The 19767-nt window shown below is 37.5% G+C and overlaps 1 protein-coding gene across 1 annotated transcript in view; it reads left to right on the top strand.

Moving 5' to 3' along the window:
* The first annotated feature begins 659 nt into the window (after window positions 1-659).
* Window positions 660-19767, top strand: part of CDK15 (cyclin dependent kinase 15) — a 78956-nt gene continuing 59848 nt past the window's right edge. The window contains exons 1-6 of the mRNA XM_037153464.2: window positions 660-782; window positions 1509-1658; window positions 1836-1930; window positions 8646-8725; window positions 18495-18589; window positions 19324-19386. Coding sequence (XP_037009359.2) covers window positions 660-782; window positions 1509-1658; window positions 1836-1930; window positions 8646-8725; window positions 18495-18589; window positions 19324-19386 — 606 coding nt within the window. The remainder of the gene's footprint in view (window positions 783-1508; window positions 1659-1835; window positions 1931-8645; window positions 8726-18494; window positions 18590-19323; window positions 19387-19767) is intronic.

Consider the following 19767-nt stretch of genomic DNA (forward strand, 5'->3'; position numbering starts at 1 on the left):
AGGGAAAGATGGAGATATTTCTTGCAAACTCTTCTTTCTCCACCATTGGGTAACTGTATCTGTGTGGTAAGAACAACACAGGTGCTCACTAGCTAGTTTTTAAAGTGATGAATGAATGTGTGAGCTCCTCTGGGAGTATTAGATACACAACCACTGGAAGGTGAAGCAATGGAGTAGGTATCTTCAGCTTTCTTCCTATTTTGTGGTTTCTCTGACTATTAAGAGTTGGCTAGGTTGCAGATATATTTTAAAGCAAAATTCTCTCACATGCAACGCAGGGAGAAAATACTTCTCAATGTGTCCACTTTAGCACAGAGGAAGCCTAATAAACATCATTGTTATTTACATGAATAAGCAATGTAAATTGAACTAAATAGAACTAACTCGTGGCTGGAATATGAACCTAAACCGTGCCAAGTTTCATTCTAGCCAGTACTAGCCGTCCATACGAGTGCAGGCAGCCGACTTTCCAACGTATGCTTTCTTGTACCGATAAGGAAAAACTGCTGAAGTCATGAGGCTGCTCCAGCAGAGCCCTCATGTGAGTCATACGAAAGCTCTAGCCTTACTGACCTCTGGCAAAAAGGGAGTGAACGAGGACAGGAGAGGCAGAGAGGGAGAGGCTCAAGTGCGAGCTTTCTCCTTGAGCCTGGAAGATTATGGGTCAAGAGCTGTGTGCAAAGACTCTCCAGCCTGGATGCAGCTGCCATCGCTGTTGGGAGGGAGGCGATGCGCACAGCTGTCAGAGGAGTGCGCCTGTGACGATGGAGGCTGCGATCGAGGTATTTGCATCCCAGGAGCAGCATCTTTCTCTATTCATATGCCGAGGAGTTCGGAGGCTCCCTTTCTGTAACGGGGTCTGATTTTTCTGCAGTAGGTCTAAACCAATAAAAAAGAAAATGCTATTAAAGTCACAGAGAATTTATGGCTATTGTTATCAAATTTGGGATTATCATCTTTTTTTGTAAACCAAAAGGGAATAATAATCCTATGTTTTGGGCTGCCTGAAACTCAATTGACTTGAAGTCGAGAAAGTAGTTTTTCTCTTGAAATCTCTCCAATACTAACTACGAAGCTGAATCTTAAAAAGCAAGCTGCAGTATTGCATGCCATGGATTCACATTTTCAATAATTAGTTCATGTTTATTAGCAATGCCAAACTAGAAAATTATTCCCCTAAATGACAAATTAAGGGGGCATGAAGAAAAAGTGTGAGTTACACAGAGAAAAGTTGGAAGCTATCCATCAAAGAAATTTGGGTTAACCTAAGTTTTAAAGACATATTTTTAGGTGAAGAAAGAATATAGTGTTTCAACTACTGATATCATTAAAATTTTTTTCTAAAGTGATCTACTTTCAGGAAAAGTGACTTTGGGGAGTGCAGAAGCATAGAAAACATTTGAAAATAAAAATAAGGCAACAAAAGGAAAAATGGTTTATGCCAGCCACTAAGTCTTGACTTTGCATAAATTTTATTTCTGCACTTTCTTTTTTTTTTTCCCCTCTAGCTAACAGACCTAAAAGAAGCATCTTGTTCCATGACTTCATTTCACCCCAGGGGACTTCAGGCTGTCAGTGCCCGGAAGTTCAAGAGTAAAAGGCCACGAAGTAACAGTGATTCTTTTCAGGAAGAAGATCTGAGGCAGGGCTTACAGTGGGTGAGTGAGCAGCTGATGCTGATCAACAAGGATTTAATGTGTGTTTGTCTAGCAAGGCTGGCCCTGTTTCCAGGGCAATTACTAAGCAGACCTTTCCAAGTACACTCTGGCAAATAATTAAAAGGCCCTCTTTCTTTTTCTCCCAACCTCTCACCCCTACCTGTTCCTCTTAAGCAGAGGAAGAGCCTCCCTTTTGGGGCAGCCTCGTCATACTTGAACTTGGAAAAGCTGGGTGAAGGCTCTTATGCTACAGTTTACAAAGGGATTAGCAGGTAAGTGATGCATAGGTGGGGGAGTCTTTGGAGGCAAGGATCCTATCCCCCTGATTTGACATTGTAAAGCCAGGTGACACATAGCAGAAGTTCAGGACCTGTGCAGGACACCACAGTCAATAGAGAGAGACGTGATAATTTAAATAGCCTTGGAAGAAAAACAAACTTTTCCTGACCCAATTAAAAGCAGCCCACTGAGATGTCTATCACTTTTCTTCTTTTTTATTCAATTCAAAGTAGACTTTCTCTACTACTGAACCAAAGAACAATTACTGCTCTTTGCCTGATGGGAAGTGCAGTTGGTAAGATGTCTCTAAATAAAGTGTCTTTCCTATCCCTCCCTAAAACATGAGAAATGTTTGCAACCTTGAGTTTGCTCCCTCATTCTGCCTCTTTGCCTTCACAGAAGAAACTGAAGTTGATTTCTACAAAGTAGGGTATGTGCAAAAAATAGTTAATTCTGGATTTTCTACACTTATAGACAAAGTGGCTGAAGAATAAAAATATTGCTAATCCTAAAACCAAGTGCCCATTTTGGCTAACAATAAACTTTGTTAACCATATGAAAGATCCATGAACTCCACTGCTTTTTAGTTAAAAAAAAAAGTTGGAGTTCTGCTTTCTTTATGTTACTTCAGGCTTGAAAATAATGGCTCAATAGTGGTTAAGGGTTAATTAAACTTATTTAATATTCATAATACAAGGCAAAACATTTATCATTTATCTTAGTACTTGTCTTATAATTTTAATTGTTAAAACAGGACTTCAGGGAAATATTTTAAACACATTATGTAAAAAACAGGATTTGTGTGTTTCCTATCTTAGGAACTGAGAATGTAAGATTTCCTTCAGAGGACTCAGCTTAATAATAGGGTGAAAAATACATTAGAAATACTTGTCCAAGTGCACAAACATATATGTAAAGTGCATTCACTGAAGCAAGATTTATTTTTTAAAAAGTAAAAATATGACCACAAATATCCATTAATAAAGGACTGTCCAAATGATCACCATACAAAGAAATAATATGCAGCCACCTAAAGTATAAGAGAGATCTACTAATACAAAAAGATGTCCAATATTTTAAGAGACAAGAAACAAATTACAGAACAATATGTACTCTATGATCTCATTTAGAAAAAACACCCAAATGTACTTACTATACATGTATAAATTGGTATGTGCATAGTGGACTCTGGAAAAATCCCCAAGATATTATTAAAAGTAGATACTTCTAGTGGTTGATACTGAGGTGAGGAAAGAAAGATCACTAAAACTTTTCACTTTATTCACAAAGCCACCCATTATATTTATTATTTAAAAACAAGTTTAAAAATATCATAGAGATAGATGCCAAAAAAGACATTTGATAAATTCAGCATCAATTACTAGTTTTTACCACTCTGAGCAAAACAGGAATTAGATGGTACTTTATCAGTATGACATAGAAATTTCCAAATCAACAGTCCACACTTTTTTTGTTGTTAAATACCAGAGATATCACCATTAAGTTAGAGATAGGGCAAGAATGCCCATTATCTTTTATAGTTAAATATTATTGTTAATATTCTAGCTGATGCAATGAGGGAAAAAGAATGTATATCACCTTTGTGGATTATAGAACTGTCTATCTAAAAACCCAAGATAATCATCTAAGAAACTATTAAAAGTAGTGTGATAAACAGTAAGATCAGTTGCAAAATAAAAAGATACTTCTCAAAAGTTGTCTTTATGTATTAGCAACAACCATTTAAGAGAAAATATAGTAAGAGAAATTACTCTCACAACAGCAAAGACAAAAATCATTAGCGTCAACACATGGGCAGGATTTATCCAAGATTTATTATGGGACATAGAACACATGAAGAAAAAGCCAGAAAGGCATTCACTTTTTTTTTCATACCAGCGCTCATTCAGTCTACTAATATTTTTAAGCTCCTGCTGTGTACCAGACACTATTTTAGCCATAAGGATTCACCTGAAAATAAGAGACAAAATATTTTCTGTTATGGAGTGTACATTCCAGTGGGTGTGATAGGCAACAAATAAAGTAGTAAAACGCTGAGTTTGTTGAAGAGTGAGAAGTGCTTGGGAGAGGGCGAGGGGGTGCCAACGTGGGGTGGTGGATTGGCATTTTAAATAGAGTGATGAGAGGAAGCTTCACTGAGAAGGGAACACTTGAGCAGAGACCCTGCCATGGGAGGCGTGAGCTGTGCACATGTGTAGTGGACGAGAGTCTCAGGCAGAGGGAGCAGCATGTAAGAAATCCCTAAGGCAGGAGCGGACCTGGCCCTGGGAGCGGATGGGGATGGGGAAGAGATGCACTTGCAGTAAGGGCATATACAGGGTCTTGTAGACCATTCCAGGATTAGAACAAACATCTAATAGCACAAAGATGTCAATGATTCTCTAATTTACAGTCTTAATGTATTGTAAATGTGTCTGAAAGCTACAATAATTAAAATACTGTAACACAAGTATAAGAAAAGACAGATTGGCCCTGTCCAGGTAGTTCAGTTGGTTAGAGCATCATCCCAAAACACTAAGGTTGCAGGTTCCATCCTGGTCAGGCCACATACAAGAATCGAACCAATGAATGCATAAGTAAGTGGAAAAACAAACCTCTCTCTCTCTCAAGTCAATAAAAAAAATTTAAAAGACAGATTAAAGAAATGTGATTTTAAAATATCTAAAAACAGTCACAAATCCAAGTATTTGCAAGAGGTAATATATAATCATGATGGCATGTCAAATCAGCGAGGAAAAGAGGACAGTCCAATAAGTGGAGATGGGACAATTGTTAACTTGGAAAAGGTAAAAATATGCCATATAAATTTCTTAGTCCTGGGATTAAAGAGTTAAATGGGAAAAAAAATCTAGGAACCAAAAGAATAGATAAGAGAATTCTATGTGACCTTTGGGTTGGGAAAGGTCTGTCTCCACACAACACTTAAGTCAGACCCTTAAGAGAAGATTGAAAGGGTCCGTGGTGCCCCATTTATTGGAGTATGTTCTAGGGAGCCTCAATTCTGAGACACCTTAATAGAGGTTTCACTGAAGCAATCACCATTGTCAAATTGACAAAGGAATGCTAGAACAAAATTAAATGTGATCCTTCATTGTAGGTGCTACCGACATCTTTAAAATGTTAACGAATACCAGTACTATCTAAGAAAGATTAAGAAAATTTAAAAAGCATAAAGCAATTTCTAAACATATTTGACCAAAAACCTTTTTTAGAGGGGTGGGGAGACTTTCACAGAGCTATGCTCTGAATGAAACATTTTGGAAAATGGTGACTATCATAAAGTTGTTAAAGTTCAGAAGTTCAAAGACATGCTAAGGCACAAAAAAACTGGTGAAAAGGATATACAAAATACTTTCATTAAAAGGTGGGTGAATAGGCAAATCACAAAAGAAAAGGAAAGAGCAATATATTTCTAAAAATTCAGTTCCAAAAGTAAAGAAATAGAAATTAAAATGTGATGATCCTTTTTACCTATAAATAGGCCCCAAGAATGAAGATAAAAGCATGCTCCAGAAAACCTATCCCATGTTTAAGGGGGGTATGTCAAAGGGACACAGGAACCAACTGAAAAAGCTCCCAGAGGACAAAGGTAGAAAAGTTTGAGCCACAAGATAAACTACTTGGTACTGCAGTGTTGGATTATAACTCAAAGTATAAAAGAAATATCTATGAGTCCACACTGATATAAATAAATGGTTCAATAAATTAACAATTGAGAGAGAAGAGACACCTTTCCCATGCAGAATTCCAAATCATTGTGTAGATAACCCACCCTCAAGGAGATGGAGTATAACTCCCCACTCCATAAGTGTGAGCTACCCAGTGTGAGGTTCTTCTGTAAGTGCAGTGTGGGGGGTGGGATAACCACAGGGAGGAAACCTGATAAACACACCCTCAGCCAGGTGATTAAGGCCAACATCAAAAGTCATAAATGATGATGTTAGGTACCCTTACCATGGTGTAATGGAAATGGTACTCTACTTCCTCAAAACCTGTAACCCCAGTGCAGTCATAAGAAAAATTCCAACAGAGAAGTATCATATATAATTCTTGACCAGTACTCCTCAAAACTGTCAAGGTTATCAGAAGTAAGGAACATCTGGAAAACTGTCACAGCCTAGAGGAGCTGAAAGAGACGTGACAACTAGAGGTAACATGGTATTCTGGATGGGATCCCAGACAGGAAAAGGACATTAGGCAAAAACTAAAGAAATCCTGGTAATCATATTGCAATACATAAATGTATCAAATCAACACATTGTATACCTTTAACTTACACGACACTGTATGCCAATGGTATCTCAATTTAAGAAAAGACTAAGATAAATTGATTTCATAAATCTACACATCTACTAATAGCTACTTTAAAAGAGATAAAAAGAAAAATTAGTCATTGTAAGAAAACATTTTGAAATAAGACTGATAATTCATAAATGCCATACAAATAAAAAAGAAAAGGTAATATATAATAGTCAATGGATTTTTAAAACTTAAAAACATCTGTAATCTATAACTTTCATACATCAATTACATGTGTGCATTCTGTCTTCCACATGCACACGGTGTACAGTTGATCTGAGCAACATGGGTCCAATTATACAGGGTTTTTTTCCCCATGAAAACTGTAAATGTATTTTCTCTTCCTTATGATTTTCTTAGTAACATTTGCTTTCTCTAGCTTACTTTACTGTATGAATACATTATATAGTACATAAAACATACAAAATATGTGTTCATTGACTGTTTTATGTTATTGGTAAGTCTTCCATCAACAACAGGCTATTAGTAGTTAAGTTTTAGGGGAGTCAAAAGTTATATGAGGATTTTTGACTGTTTGGGGGATAGAGGGTGGGTGCCCCTAATGCCTGCATTGTTCAAGGGTCAATTGTATTTAAAGTTACAAACAGGGTAGGCTTGCTGTTTTCTATTCTATTATCTATTGTATAGTGATTTTTTTTCTGTTTTTTTTTCCTGCATGCTTCTAGACATAAGCTTCTGTTATGAATGCAAAATATTTCTTGTTTTGATGTCTGACAATTTTTTAAAAATTTAATTAATTTATTTTTAGACAGCGGAAGGGAGAGAGATATAGAGGGAGAGAAACATGGATCAGTGGCCTCTTGCAGGCCCCCAGCCAGGGCTCAGGCATGTGCCCTGACTAGGAATTGCTCAGCCCAGTGAGCCTCACCAGTCAGGGCCGTGTGACAGATTTTTAAACTATCATCTGCTGTTGGACATTTCTGATATTTCTATTTTTTCTGTTATAACTGACAGTAGAGGATATTTTTGTCCATTAGGAATTTTAAAAATCTTTATTAAATAAGTTTATTGGGAAAAATGCATAGGTATGGTAGTTTTATGGATTTTCCTATATATTATGCTACATTCTCATCAAATTTTACCTATTTCAATGCAACCCACAATAAACAATACAGTTGTACTGCAAAAATTAAAGAATTTATAATAAACTATGGGCTTTAATTAATAATAATGTATCAACATTGGCTCATTAATTATAACAAATGTAACATACTATATACGATGTTAACAATAAAAAGACATTGATTGTGAGGTGTATGGGAATTCCTGTACTATCTTCTCAATTTTTCCATAAATCAAAGGCTGTTCTAAAACATGAAATCTTAAGGAAAAACCAACAACTCTGCCCAGTGTTGGTGAGGGAGTGTTGGAATGGCCACTTTCACGACCAGTTCATGGTGTGATCACTCTGTGGCATAATTTGGAAACATGCTATTAAAACAATAAAAACACATGTGCAGCATACTGTTTGACTTAGGAATTACTCCACTACCCTAAGAAAATAACAGGGGCTGTGCGAAAAGATTGATCTACAGATATGATCATCACTGTATTTTTGTAAGTCAAAAAAGTTAGAAATAATTTAAAGGTATTTGGAGTTGTCTAAACACATTTTTGCATATGTGATAATATCATGTCATTATTAAATATCACATAATACAAGAATGAATGACAGTAAGTTAAATGGAGGAAAATAGTTTATTCATAAGATGACAAGATATGATCTGAACCTCACTGTATTAAAAATAATGTATTTATACTCTCATTAAAATCTTCTCTGTTCTCTGGTGCTTAGCTTACGTATATCAGCAAACAAAACAATAAATAAATAGAGAGTAGGAGGAGATGAAGAGAGGGAGAGAGATAATGGTGGGATTAGGCAGATCAGGTAGCACCTAGGAGGCCACAAGAATCTGGCTTTTATTCAGAGTGATAGTGGTTTGTTTTGAGCAGAGAAGTGACTTGTTTTGACTTTCACTTTAGAAGGAGGCCCTGGGGTTCTCCAGAGGCCTGTAGGGGTACCAGTGTACAAGCAGAAAGACTGTTAGGAGGTCACTACGATAATTCAGATGAAAAATAAGGATGGCTCAGATAAGTGCACAAAGAGAAGTACAAGGAACAAGATACATCAAAATATTATGAGGATGGATTCAGTTGGGAGGAGTTCTCTGATTTCTGTGTTCTTCAAATTTTTAAGTAATGAACATGGATCACTTAGGTAAAGAGAAAAAAGGTTTTGGTATATATATGTATGACTTTTAAAACTTTATTTTGATTCATATTCTAGAATATATTTTGAAGGAAAAGTTCTTTTTGTTAAACTGCTATGCATCATCCTAATGTGTGACTTTTTGCCTATTCTTCTAGAATAAACAGGCAACTGGTGGCTTTAAAAGTCATCAGTATGAATGAAGAGGAGGGAGTCCCATTTACTGCTATCCGGGAAGGTAAGAACAGTAAAATGGACCCAAAAGATCTGCTTTAATTCCTTGGTTGGGGGGAAAAATGCATTGAATCTACCTATTCAGCATCTAGCTTTTGATATTTTTAGGATTAATATTCTAATTGCAATTTTATTCTTTATACCAGTTTTCATATTTACACTATCATTTTACTACTTATTCTTGAGGGAAATCAGACTCAAAAGTATTATATTAGTTGACCAAGCCCATGAACTCAACAAGTATTTACTAAGTACCTCTGTGTATTTGGCTGCACACTAACAGCAAAAGCTACATCTATGTAAACCCAGAAAAATCCATATAAAAGATAAAATAAATACTATAATCCTGCAAATCATGAGTAAGCAATTTACTTGAAAATAAGTTGTTTGGATAGCATTTGAAAAACTCTTTGGGAAGGCATGTGTTTTTAGTGTTGTGCCTGGGTTTTCTGTATGCCCTGGGCAGCACCGCAGGTGGGTGTGGCTGGACTTGGGTTTGGATCTTAGACCTACCAATGACCAGTGGCATGACTGTGAGTAGGTTACCTATTTAAGACTCAGTTTATTGCAGAAAGAGGATAATTTCTCTTTCTCTGGTATCTATTTCTTTGAGTTGTTATGAGGATTAAATGAGAATATGCTTTGAAGTACTAATCAACCCTGACTGGTGTGACTCGGTTGATTGAGCACTGTCCCGAAAAGCAAAAGGTCACTGGTTTGATTCCCAGTCAGGGCACATGACTAGGTTACAGGCCGGTCCCTGGTTGGGGCACATGAGAGACAACCAATAGATGTTTCTCTCCTTCTCTTTCTCCCTCCCTTCCCATCTCTCTAAAAATAAATAAATAAATAAATAGAATCTTTATTTTAAAAAAGTACTGATCTCAGAATCCATTTTCAGAATTCAACAAGTGCTGGCCGTTATTTATTCCATTTTTGTTCCCTCCCTTTAGTGATGACTTGTCCACCATCAAGAAGCCACTATAGTGAAAATAAATCATTAAAAATTCCATTTATTAACCTTTTACCGTGACCCATTTGAGACAAAGTGATAATAGGATTGTTGTTCATTTCATCAAAAACCTAGAGAAATGGCTCTTCCCTGGCCTTACTTTCTCCCTGTTTAACCACTTCCTTTTCTTGTCCCTTCTTTCTGCACACATCCCGTATGCAAGGCCTATTGCTGGGTGTTGTGATGGATGAGAAGAAAAAGCCTGATCTTTGCTCTATATCATTTTCAGATGTACCAGAGCAGATGGTTCCAGTTACAACCAGTGTTATTATGGAGGTAAAAAAGACATAAACTAAGATGGGAACCAGTTAGCATCAGCGTGGCTAATGGAGTCAGTAGATTTTGGACAGAGCTTGGAAGAAAGGGTTATGCAAACAGGCATGGAAAAAGCAATTCAGAAAATGAGTTTATAACTGAATTTGATGCCATTTTCAACAGTCTTTCAGAGCCCCCTGGGAAATGTGTTATTTTGAATGTAAGTAGAAGGGCCAAATGGCTATCAAGTTAGCTGGGGATTCAGCCTGGTAGGATCAGGTGCATTCTAGAGAAAAGCATGGTTTTAAGTGTTTAATATAATGAAAGGTACATTTACTAATGTACTTGTTATTGGTCATCATTAAAGAATGACCAAATTTAGACAGAGATGTATATAGGTTAAGGAGTATTTCTGAATGTAATAAAAGTCCCCAGGTCACCTCATTCTTTATGGTGTTTACTTTATGCACTTGTCTATTGCTTCAGGTTTGCCTTACTCAGATTTTGCCCACAGCCAATATTTGGGGGTTGATATTTGACAAAACCTTTTACTGGTTTTGCTAACAGACGGTTCTTAGCGGGGTTCGGAAAAGTTGGATCAGTATTGTTCTGTATGCTAAATGTTTCTTTTACTGCACATTTACCAGGACTTGGCTCTCCATCACAGGTGTTTGCAATTACAGTTAGTATTCAACGGTGGACTTCCTTGCTTTCCTTTATGGACTTACCTTACTGAATGCTTTGCTTTGTAATATTAAAAACCACAAAAGGATTTTTGACACATTAGAGGTTGTTAGGCATCTAATTTCTGATGATGAATGTTTCTTTTTCCAGCAGTGTAAAAGTGGGGAGCCCTTGTTAGAGCAGTCCTCTTCTCTCCAGAAGATGTGAGACCTCGTTTGAAAACTTTTGCACTGTCCCACTTTTCTCAAAAGAACGTTAAGGATGTGAGGCCAGGGAGACAGGAGGTTAAATGAGAAGGGCTGGAAAGCAGAATAAGAACAGATGGAATTCATTAGTTAGAATCCAGGGTCACTAGCTAAAAAGGCAACTGAAAGCCATGTGCAGAAAAACTGAGCGAGTAATGCAGACTTCTTTAAAAAGCCTTGAAGAAGGAATTACTTTTCTTGAACATTTTGGCTGGACTATGATATATCAGCCAAAGATTTATTGAGTAGAATGTTACTATATGTACAGTCTCTACATAAGTAGAATACATGTGGCAGTTTATTAATCTAGTCATTTGGAATACTATTTGATCTTAACATGTAATGTTATGAAATTAGCAAAAGTATGAACAGCACTAAGGGACACATATTTTAATACCTATGCCAGATAATTTTTATGTTACTACCCCTTTCAAAATTCCCTTAACAATCTTTGAAAATAGATCATCATCTTTTTTTGTTCTAATATATAGCTATAATTCAAACCAAATCTCTGGTTCAAAAATTTATGTGCTCCATGCAGTCATTCTGCAAATATTTATTGAGCACCTACTATGTCCAGGTACTCTGCCAGCTACTAGATACTTAGCAGTGCACACCATAGGTATGCCCTCTACCTTCATTCTTTTGTTAATTAAAAAGATTAGCTACCTTCATAGCAACTTAGACAATCTCTCATAACTCACTTTACAATTTTATATTTAAAATGTTTGTTTTTACAACTAGAGGAAAACACTTTTATTTGAATAGACTAGTATTTTAAGTTTTTACATAAGAATATGTTCCCTAGTTTTATGAACTGTTTCTCAAGATCTTTTTTTAATTTTGTTTTTATTTTTTAAATGTAATTTATTTATCTTTAGAGGGGAAGGGAAGGAGAGAGGGAGAGAAATATCAATGTATGGTTGACTCTCGTGCGTCCCCTGCTGGGAACTGGTCTGCAATCCAGGCATGTGTCCTGACTGGGAATTGAACCACAGTCCTTTGGTTCTCAGGCTTGTACTCAATCCGCTGAGCTACAACAGCCAGGGCTGTGTCTCAACATCATAATAATGCACATTATTTTAAATTTCTTCCTATAACATTAGAAACTTTTGGTTTAAACCCAGGACATTCAGCTTGTTCACAGGATTTGTTTAGGAAGCAGCCATAACCTCCCCTGCACATACATTATCTTGTTTTAAAACCCTTACAGCAACCCAAGGAGGTAAAGTGTGTTGTTTCTGCAGTAGAAATGAAGGTATCTAAACCTCAGAGAATTTAGGTAACTTGTCTGAGATCTCAGAACTAGAGATCAGAGTTGTTAGGTAGCAGAATCCAATCTCTGCTATTTAAACTCCTATTTTACTGTGATAAATTAAGAACTCCTTAACTCGAACATGTCTTCTTTAGCAACAGTAAACATAAACATCTATTTTATGATACGTTATGTATAAATGTTAAGCAAAATGCAGATGAAACATTTTAAAGAAAATAATATATAATAGTGTATATTTGTCAATTCTGATTCTGTCATGGATTGCACAACACCAGTAATTGCAGTGTTTACATTAGAAACAGTTTTAGCTGAGAATCTTTTAAGAGCATTCTCTAGTAGAAAACATTACAAAGTAATTATTCCCAGTCCATATATGTGAAAACGGCCAAAAATAGACTAAGAAGCCTCCCTAAGGTCATACAGTGAGGTATGGAATACCAGTTAGAATCGCTGACTCATTGGTTACACAGAGAGGTTGCAGCAGGCCAGGCTGACAAGAAGTTCTCCATTGAACGCAATCAAATCACATCACAGACACAGCATATCTACATGTGCGCCGTTACACTTCTATAAAACAAAGTGATGCCAGGGTGATGCTATGTGATAAAATTATAATTCCAAAGAAATCAGATAATAACTACTTATCTCACATTTGCCTTAATATTTATCTGATTTCTTTTCTTGGAATTCATAACTGAACTCACTGACTTGACTCGTGACACCCAGACCAGAGAAAATGTAACATCATGAACTACAGACCCTTAATTCGATGCCCAGTGGGGGTTGGGGTAGGAATTGGCTCCATTACTGACTCTCACATAAACTCATTACAACTGTCTGGTCTTCATGAATTCACAAGCACTTAGTGAGCACCACATGCCAGGCCTGTGCTAGGTGCTGGAGATGAAAGACACGGACAGGGACAGTCCATACCTTCAAGGAGCTCACGGCCTAGAAAGAGCTTTGACTACCAGGCTCTCACTATATGGGGCTATGCCCTAGAACTCTGAGAGCCAGCCTTGTTCTTTCTGGTCATCATCACCTTTTACCTTTCCTTCTACCAGGGGTGTCCAACCCATGGCCCGTAGGCTGCATGTGGCCCAGGATGACTATGGATGTGACCCAACACAGAATCATAAAATTTACTCAAAATCTGTTTTTTGCCCATCAGTTTTTGTTCGTGTTTGTGTATTTAGCATGTGGCCCAAACAACTCTTCTTCTTCCAGTGTGGCTCAGAGATGCCAAAATGTTGGACACCCCCAAGAACCTTTAGAGTCTAAACTAAAGCAGAACAGAGTAGAGTAGCATCAAATTTTTATGACCCACGGCTCCTGTAAAGTATCAATTTTCATAAAATTTTACTGAGCCACAAAAACCAAGGAAATTAATGAAAACAAGAAATTAAATATTCTCAAATAATTACAAGATGAAAGTGACATTTTTCTAAATTAGTAAATATCTTAACATATATGAGAATCAAGTTAAATTCCATGTAATATGAAACCAGTTAGTCATATTAAACATCTTTTTGGGTATTTAAAATAAAGAAATACTTTGCATTTTTAAAACGAGCTTAATAACTTTAAGTCATGGGTCATTTTTCTTGGTCTTTGGGATTATGTTGTTTTCTTCAAGTTTTGTCTTTGGCTTTTCTGGGTGTTCTCACGATCATACCAAGTTAATATACATAGAATTCTTACAACAATGCCTGGCACCGGGTTGTTAGCTATCATCATCATCGTTATCATCATCATCATTATAACAGTATTTTGGAAGCACTCAAAGGAATTCCACTGTGGTTCCATTTGTCTGGAGCTTTAAAGGCTCCCCAATTTATCTTTGTGTCTTTTCCTTGAAGAGAACTGAAAATTAGTAGATGTAGAATATGTGAACTATAAAAGCAATAATTTTACAGGAATCAGAATGTTCTGATTTTAAGATCTTTCCCTTCTCAGTTGGCTTTGCATCCCTCAGCTGATTAGCCTGCAAACACATCACATCCTGCTGTGAAGTTTACGAGACAAACTTGAAATTAGGAGCAATATCTTTTCTTTCTGGGTTTGAGACCCACACATCTGAAGCCATAGACATTTTTGATCCCTCTGGTAGTTGGACCAAACAACACACCCACACCATCAGATAAATGCTTTAAACACCATCTACTCTTTCATGTAAATTCTCTACTATTCACCATCAAAAGCCACAGTTTCATGTATTCAGTAGTTCTGGGGTGTCAAACAACAGCAGTTGTAGATATGACCATAACAAACACCACATTTATAAAAATGAGGATAACAACTAAAAGAAATAGGAGATAATAGCATCTTCAGCAGAAATACCCTATACCAACCAATTAGAGGTATAGAAATGATATTAGGCAACCTGTGCCCACTAATTTGATAGTAAATGCTTATAATAGAGCAGACATTGTTCTAGACACTGAAGATATAGCAATAAGCAAAAGACAACAGTTCCTGCTCTTAATGGAAGTTATATTCTTAAGGGTGGAGACAGACAATGAACAGATATATAATATGTCAGGGGTAATAAGTGCTATAATATGTCAGGGGTGACAAGCTGTATGAAGAAGACTAAAGCAGGGCGCAGGAATAGAGATCACTGGGGTGGGAGATGGCAGGGAAGCCAAGACTTTAAGCAGAGACCTGAAGAAGTGGGGGAGGAAGCACGCAGAGAGCTCAGACAAGAGGGTTGCATGCAGAGGCAAAGGTAAGTGCTAAGACCCAGGGAGGAAATGTGTTCAAAAGTGTCCAGGGAACAGGTAGAAAGCCAATATGACGAGAGCCAGTGAGCAGAAATTATCAAGAAAACTGTCTGAAATAAAGATTATACCCACTAATGTTAGTAGTGAGCCTTATCCTAAGTGAGTATTATTCTTTGAGCTTTTTAGCAAATGAGAGTCCAGTCAGAGCACATTAAACCATACAAATCATAGTTTAAAAAATAAGCACCAGGAGTTTTATTAATATATTTCACTGAGAATAAATTTTATATTAAAATAAATCTAAATATCTTTACAATATTCTTAGCAATTTCAGCTTTACTCTATCCCTTTTTAAAGATTTTATTTATTTATTTTTAGAGAGAGGGGTAGGGAAGGAAAAAAAGAAAGAGAAACATCAATGTATGGTTGCCTCTCCTGCATTCCCCACTGGGGACCTGGCCCGCAACCCAGGCATGTGCCCTGACTGGGAATCAAACCAGTGATCCTTTGGTTCACAGGCTGGCACTGAATCCACTGAGCTACACCAGCCAGAGCTATATTCTTTTAAAATCTAATTTTGGCACACGTTTTGTAATTGTGTGTGGAGGGTGGGGGATAGAAAGAGAGAGATAAAATTAACATAATTTGCAAATAAAAATACACATAAAACATATGAATGTTTAACTGAAGTCAGAAGTCATTGTAAGTATAGGAGGTATTGAGAACTCTAGCACAAAGTGCATAAACTTAAAAAAAATTAAGTTGTAATTGAATACAATATATACAATACTATATTAGTTTCAAGTGTACAGCATAGTGATTAGACATTTATATAACTTACAAAATGATAATTTGGGTAAGTTTAGTACCCATATCTAACACTATACATGGTTGTTGCAGTATTATTGACTATGTTCCATTTACTGTGCTTTACTTCCCCAGGACTGTTTTTATAACTGGCAGTCGGCACACCTTCATCCCTTCTCCTTTTCACCCAACCCTCCATCAAATTGTTCTCTGGATTATGAATTAGTATAAATAAAATTTTAAGATAATGATCTGGGAATGGGGATTTAGTGAGGTTTAAGGTAAAAGGGAAGGGCAAGTATTAATTCTTTTTTCTTGTTTGGTTATTTTATCTTATTTTTATTAAAAAATTTTTATTGTTGTTCAATTACAGTTGTCCCCATTTTGCCCCATTGCTCTCCCCTGCCCTGCCCACCCCTCTTCCCCCACATTCAATTCTACCTCCTCCCCCATTGTCCTTGTCCATGGGTCTTTTATACATGTTCCTTAACTTGACCCTTCCCCGAGACATGGAAATAAAGAGCAATCTGATAGTGGCAAGTATTAATTCTAATTTGCAACTGTGTGATGCTTGACATTTGCCAGGGATCCACGCATAGGATTTGGTTCCATCCTCGTGTCAACCCTGCATGCAAGTCAAGTCAGGAAGGGCATTATCTCTGTTTCACAAGGAGTGAACTGCGGCTTGGGTTGAGATACTGCCCGGAGCTCACTTGGATAGAAAGTGACAGGGCCAGGATTCACATTAAGCCTTCTGGCTCCACAGTCAGCTCTCTGTTAAGACACTCAATAAATATATTTGATAAATTAAGTGATTACTCTTGGCTGAGCACTGTACTAGGTGGTGTGGCAGCATCTGAAAGAGAGAGAAAGTCACTCCCTCTATTTGCATTTAGCCTTCAGTTTGGGGGTAGGGACACTAAGCAGATGCCTATGAAACTGTTTACTTCATTTTCAAAGCAATGTACTTGTAAGAGTAAAATAATAAATTTAGCGCATAAGGATTCAGGGGCAAAAACTAAGTTAAGAGTATTAGTAGAGATAAGCAGGGTTAATGGGTGAAATAGGGCTCCTTAGGTGGTAACAGGTTGCCAGCTCAAACTAAGGTGAGTAAAGAAGGAAATTCGCTGGCTCAGAGATCTGATAACGGCAAACTAGCAGGGAACAAATGATGTCTCTAGAATCCATGCCTGATTTTCTTTGCCTAGCTTTATTCCCAGGTGTTAGTAATCTGGCCAGAGCAGCTCCTGGCTAAATCCTACAAGCCCAGCCCTCAGAGTAGAGGAGAAAGCACTTCTATCCTGATGGCAACAGCAAAGTAGTGTTCACCCAGGAGTGGGTTTTGTGCCTGTCTCTGAACCAATCACTGTGGCAAACAAAACAAAACAAAACAAAACAAAACTGTGCTCTAATTGGACAGGCCTTGGTCACATGCCCAGTCCTGGGTAGGGGTGGGGTCAGCCCCATCGGAAAGAGCATTGACTGAGTAGGGGTTGCTTCCCCAGAGGAAAACAGAGGTGCCCTCCACCCCAGAAGAGAGAACAGCTGTCAGGAGAGCAAAACAACAGAGGATGATTACAATGGATAAGATTACTGAAGGAAGTAATTTTGTGCCAAAATTTGAAGGGAGCATTTGAGTTTGTTTTTAAATTTACAGAACATCAATTTGAGTTTTAACTTTTCCTTTCCGTTAAGTCTTAAGAACACTATTTCTTTGTACAGGGATGTCCTGAGTTGAGAGATTCATCATCCTCTTTTTGTTCCTTTTCTGTTCTCTTCCCTTCTGGTCTTCTTATCTCTGGAACCCCCAAAGACAGCCTTTTAACCCCCCTGCCAGCCACTTGCTAGCCTTTTGAGGAGACTTCTCCCCTTTTAGGCTCTTACCGACCTAATAATAACCTGTTATTGAAGATGCAAGAGACAGTCCTACACCCTCCCCACTCTTACTCCTTTGGGCTCCCAAGTTTGCATCTTCTCCTTTCCACTGAAATTTGTAATACTCCCTTTAAGAAATCCCCTCCAGGCCCTGGCTGGGTAGCTCAGTTGGTTAGAGCATCATCATGATACACCAAGGTTTTGGGTTGGTCCCTGGTCAGGGCACATACAAGAATCAACCAAGAATGCATAAATAAGTGGACCAACAAATAGATGTTTCTCTCTCTTTCCCCCTCTTCTCTCCCTCAAAAATATCAATAAATAAATAAAGTATTTTTGTAAAAATCTCCTCCACTCTTTATTATGTTTTAACAGTTTTTCATCCCATGCTGTTATCCCTGTCTTCTACCAACCCCATCCACCAGCCCTGCTGAGCTCCTGTGGGATTTCGGATTTTAGAAAATGGTCACGTGTTGCAAAGTCCTGCTCTAGAAGGCAGAGCACTCGGTTTCCTGCCCCCGCCCCCATCCCGTGGCCTTTATCTCTCCAGGCCTCCTCTCCTGTAACTCTGAAGCAGAGATGATAAGATTCCCAGAGGAAAGCATTTGCAAAGTGCTCTGAGTGCTTTGATGAAATTGATTGGGTAAATGGAAACATATTTTTTTGCAACTGCTCTAACCTATTAAAAAAATAAGGTATGCAAATGCAGTGACTCACCATTTAACGAATAATGAAGTCCTTTGTAATTTTAAATATTATTTCACAAGAGATTTTTCCAGCAATGAAAACCCATAATGCTTTATTTGAAATGTTTAAAAAGTAAATACTGCTTGATATCTTTAAAGCAGTGCTTTCATTATCAATGACTGAATTAACATTTTGTTTCATTTGTCTAGCCTCTCTTTTGAAGGGTTTGAAACATGCCAATATTGTGCTCCTGCATGACATAATCCACACCAAAGAGACACTGACATTCGTTTTTGAATACATGGTGAGTTGCCCCAGCATTGTACAAAGCATGAGGGAAAAGCCTGGTGCTTGTATAATGAGTCTGTTAATATTTTATGGCATGATAAAATTTTCATTACGACGTGGAACGTGTCATGGAAATTTTCATTATTATGATTAACAGAGCCTATTGTTATTATGCTCATTCTTTAATCTTGCTTCTTTATCCACTATATCTGCTCTTTTGCCCCTCACCAGCAATAGTAAATAAGAATTTTGAGTTTGCCTCCTAAATAAAACTTTTACACTTGTTTGGAATCTATTTTTAATCACTATCTGAGCAGAACTCAACATTTTTTCATTGACATAAATCCCAAGGTTTCTAACAATTGTATACAAGTTTACTGAAGGATAACTCATTTTTGCATTTTTGAGAGGAAAAACTATTCAAATATTAACAGAAAGAAATCATGAGGTATGTGTACTTGACTTGCCTCCAAGAAGAGTAAAAAATCCCTCTGTCATCGTGTTTGGTGACAGTCATTTAAGATGAGCATCTCTTTGTGCTGAGAAACAAGCTTCCTTCTAAGAGCAACCATTTAGAAAGACACAGTGTTTGACCTTAACAGAGGGGTCTCAGAAAACCAGATTATGTAGCTTTGGCACCTTATTCTCAAAAATTCTGAGCTTCGTAATGCTTCTGACAGTCAAACCTGTGCTCTGCTTTGGGTGTTGCCCAAACACCACTAACATCTGTCTGTCCGCTGTTTCATCTAGCACACGGACCTGGCCCAGTACATGTCTCAGCACCCAGGAGGGCTTCATCCTCACAATGTCCGGGTGAGTACCCTGAGGGTCAGGATCTCCGGCTTGCCCACAACAGGAGAATTTGGAAACAGACTGCCAGTGCAAAGCAAAGTCCCAAGATACTAAATAAGATGGCTATCACTGACATTCTAGAGAAAAGTTAAAAACAAAAAGTTGCCCCTCAAGGAATGGAGCAATGTTTAGCTGTTTTGTGGGCAGCCCAACCTTGTCAGTCATTGCCATCATGTAGGTGTGTCTCCAGAAGCATGAGCCAGTTAAAAAGGAAGCAGTGAAGGTAGGCCATCATGAAATAAATACCTTTTTCAGGGCAAACTACTGTGTCCTCTGATAAAGTCTGCATTGTATTTATAGTTCTCCACTAGAATTAGCAAACTACTTTTGTTAGATCTTAAT

This window comes from Artibeus jamaicensis, unplaced genomic scaffold (genome assembly GCF_021234435.1).
Source record: "Artibeus jamaicensis isolate MK-2021 breed Jamaican fruit bat unplaced genomic scaffold, CSHL_Jam_final contig_391, whole genome shotgun sequence".
In the NCBI taxonomy this organism is placed as follows: Eukaryota; Metazoa; Chordata; class Mammalia; order Chiroptera; family Phyllostomidae; genus Artibeus; species Artibeus jamaicensis.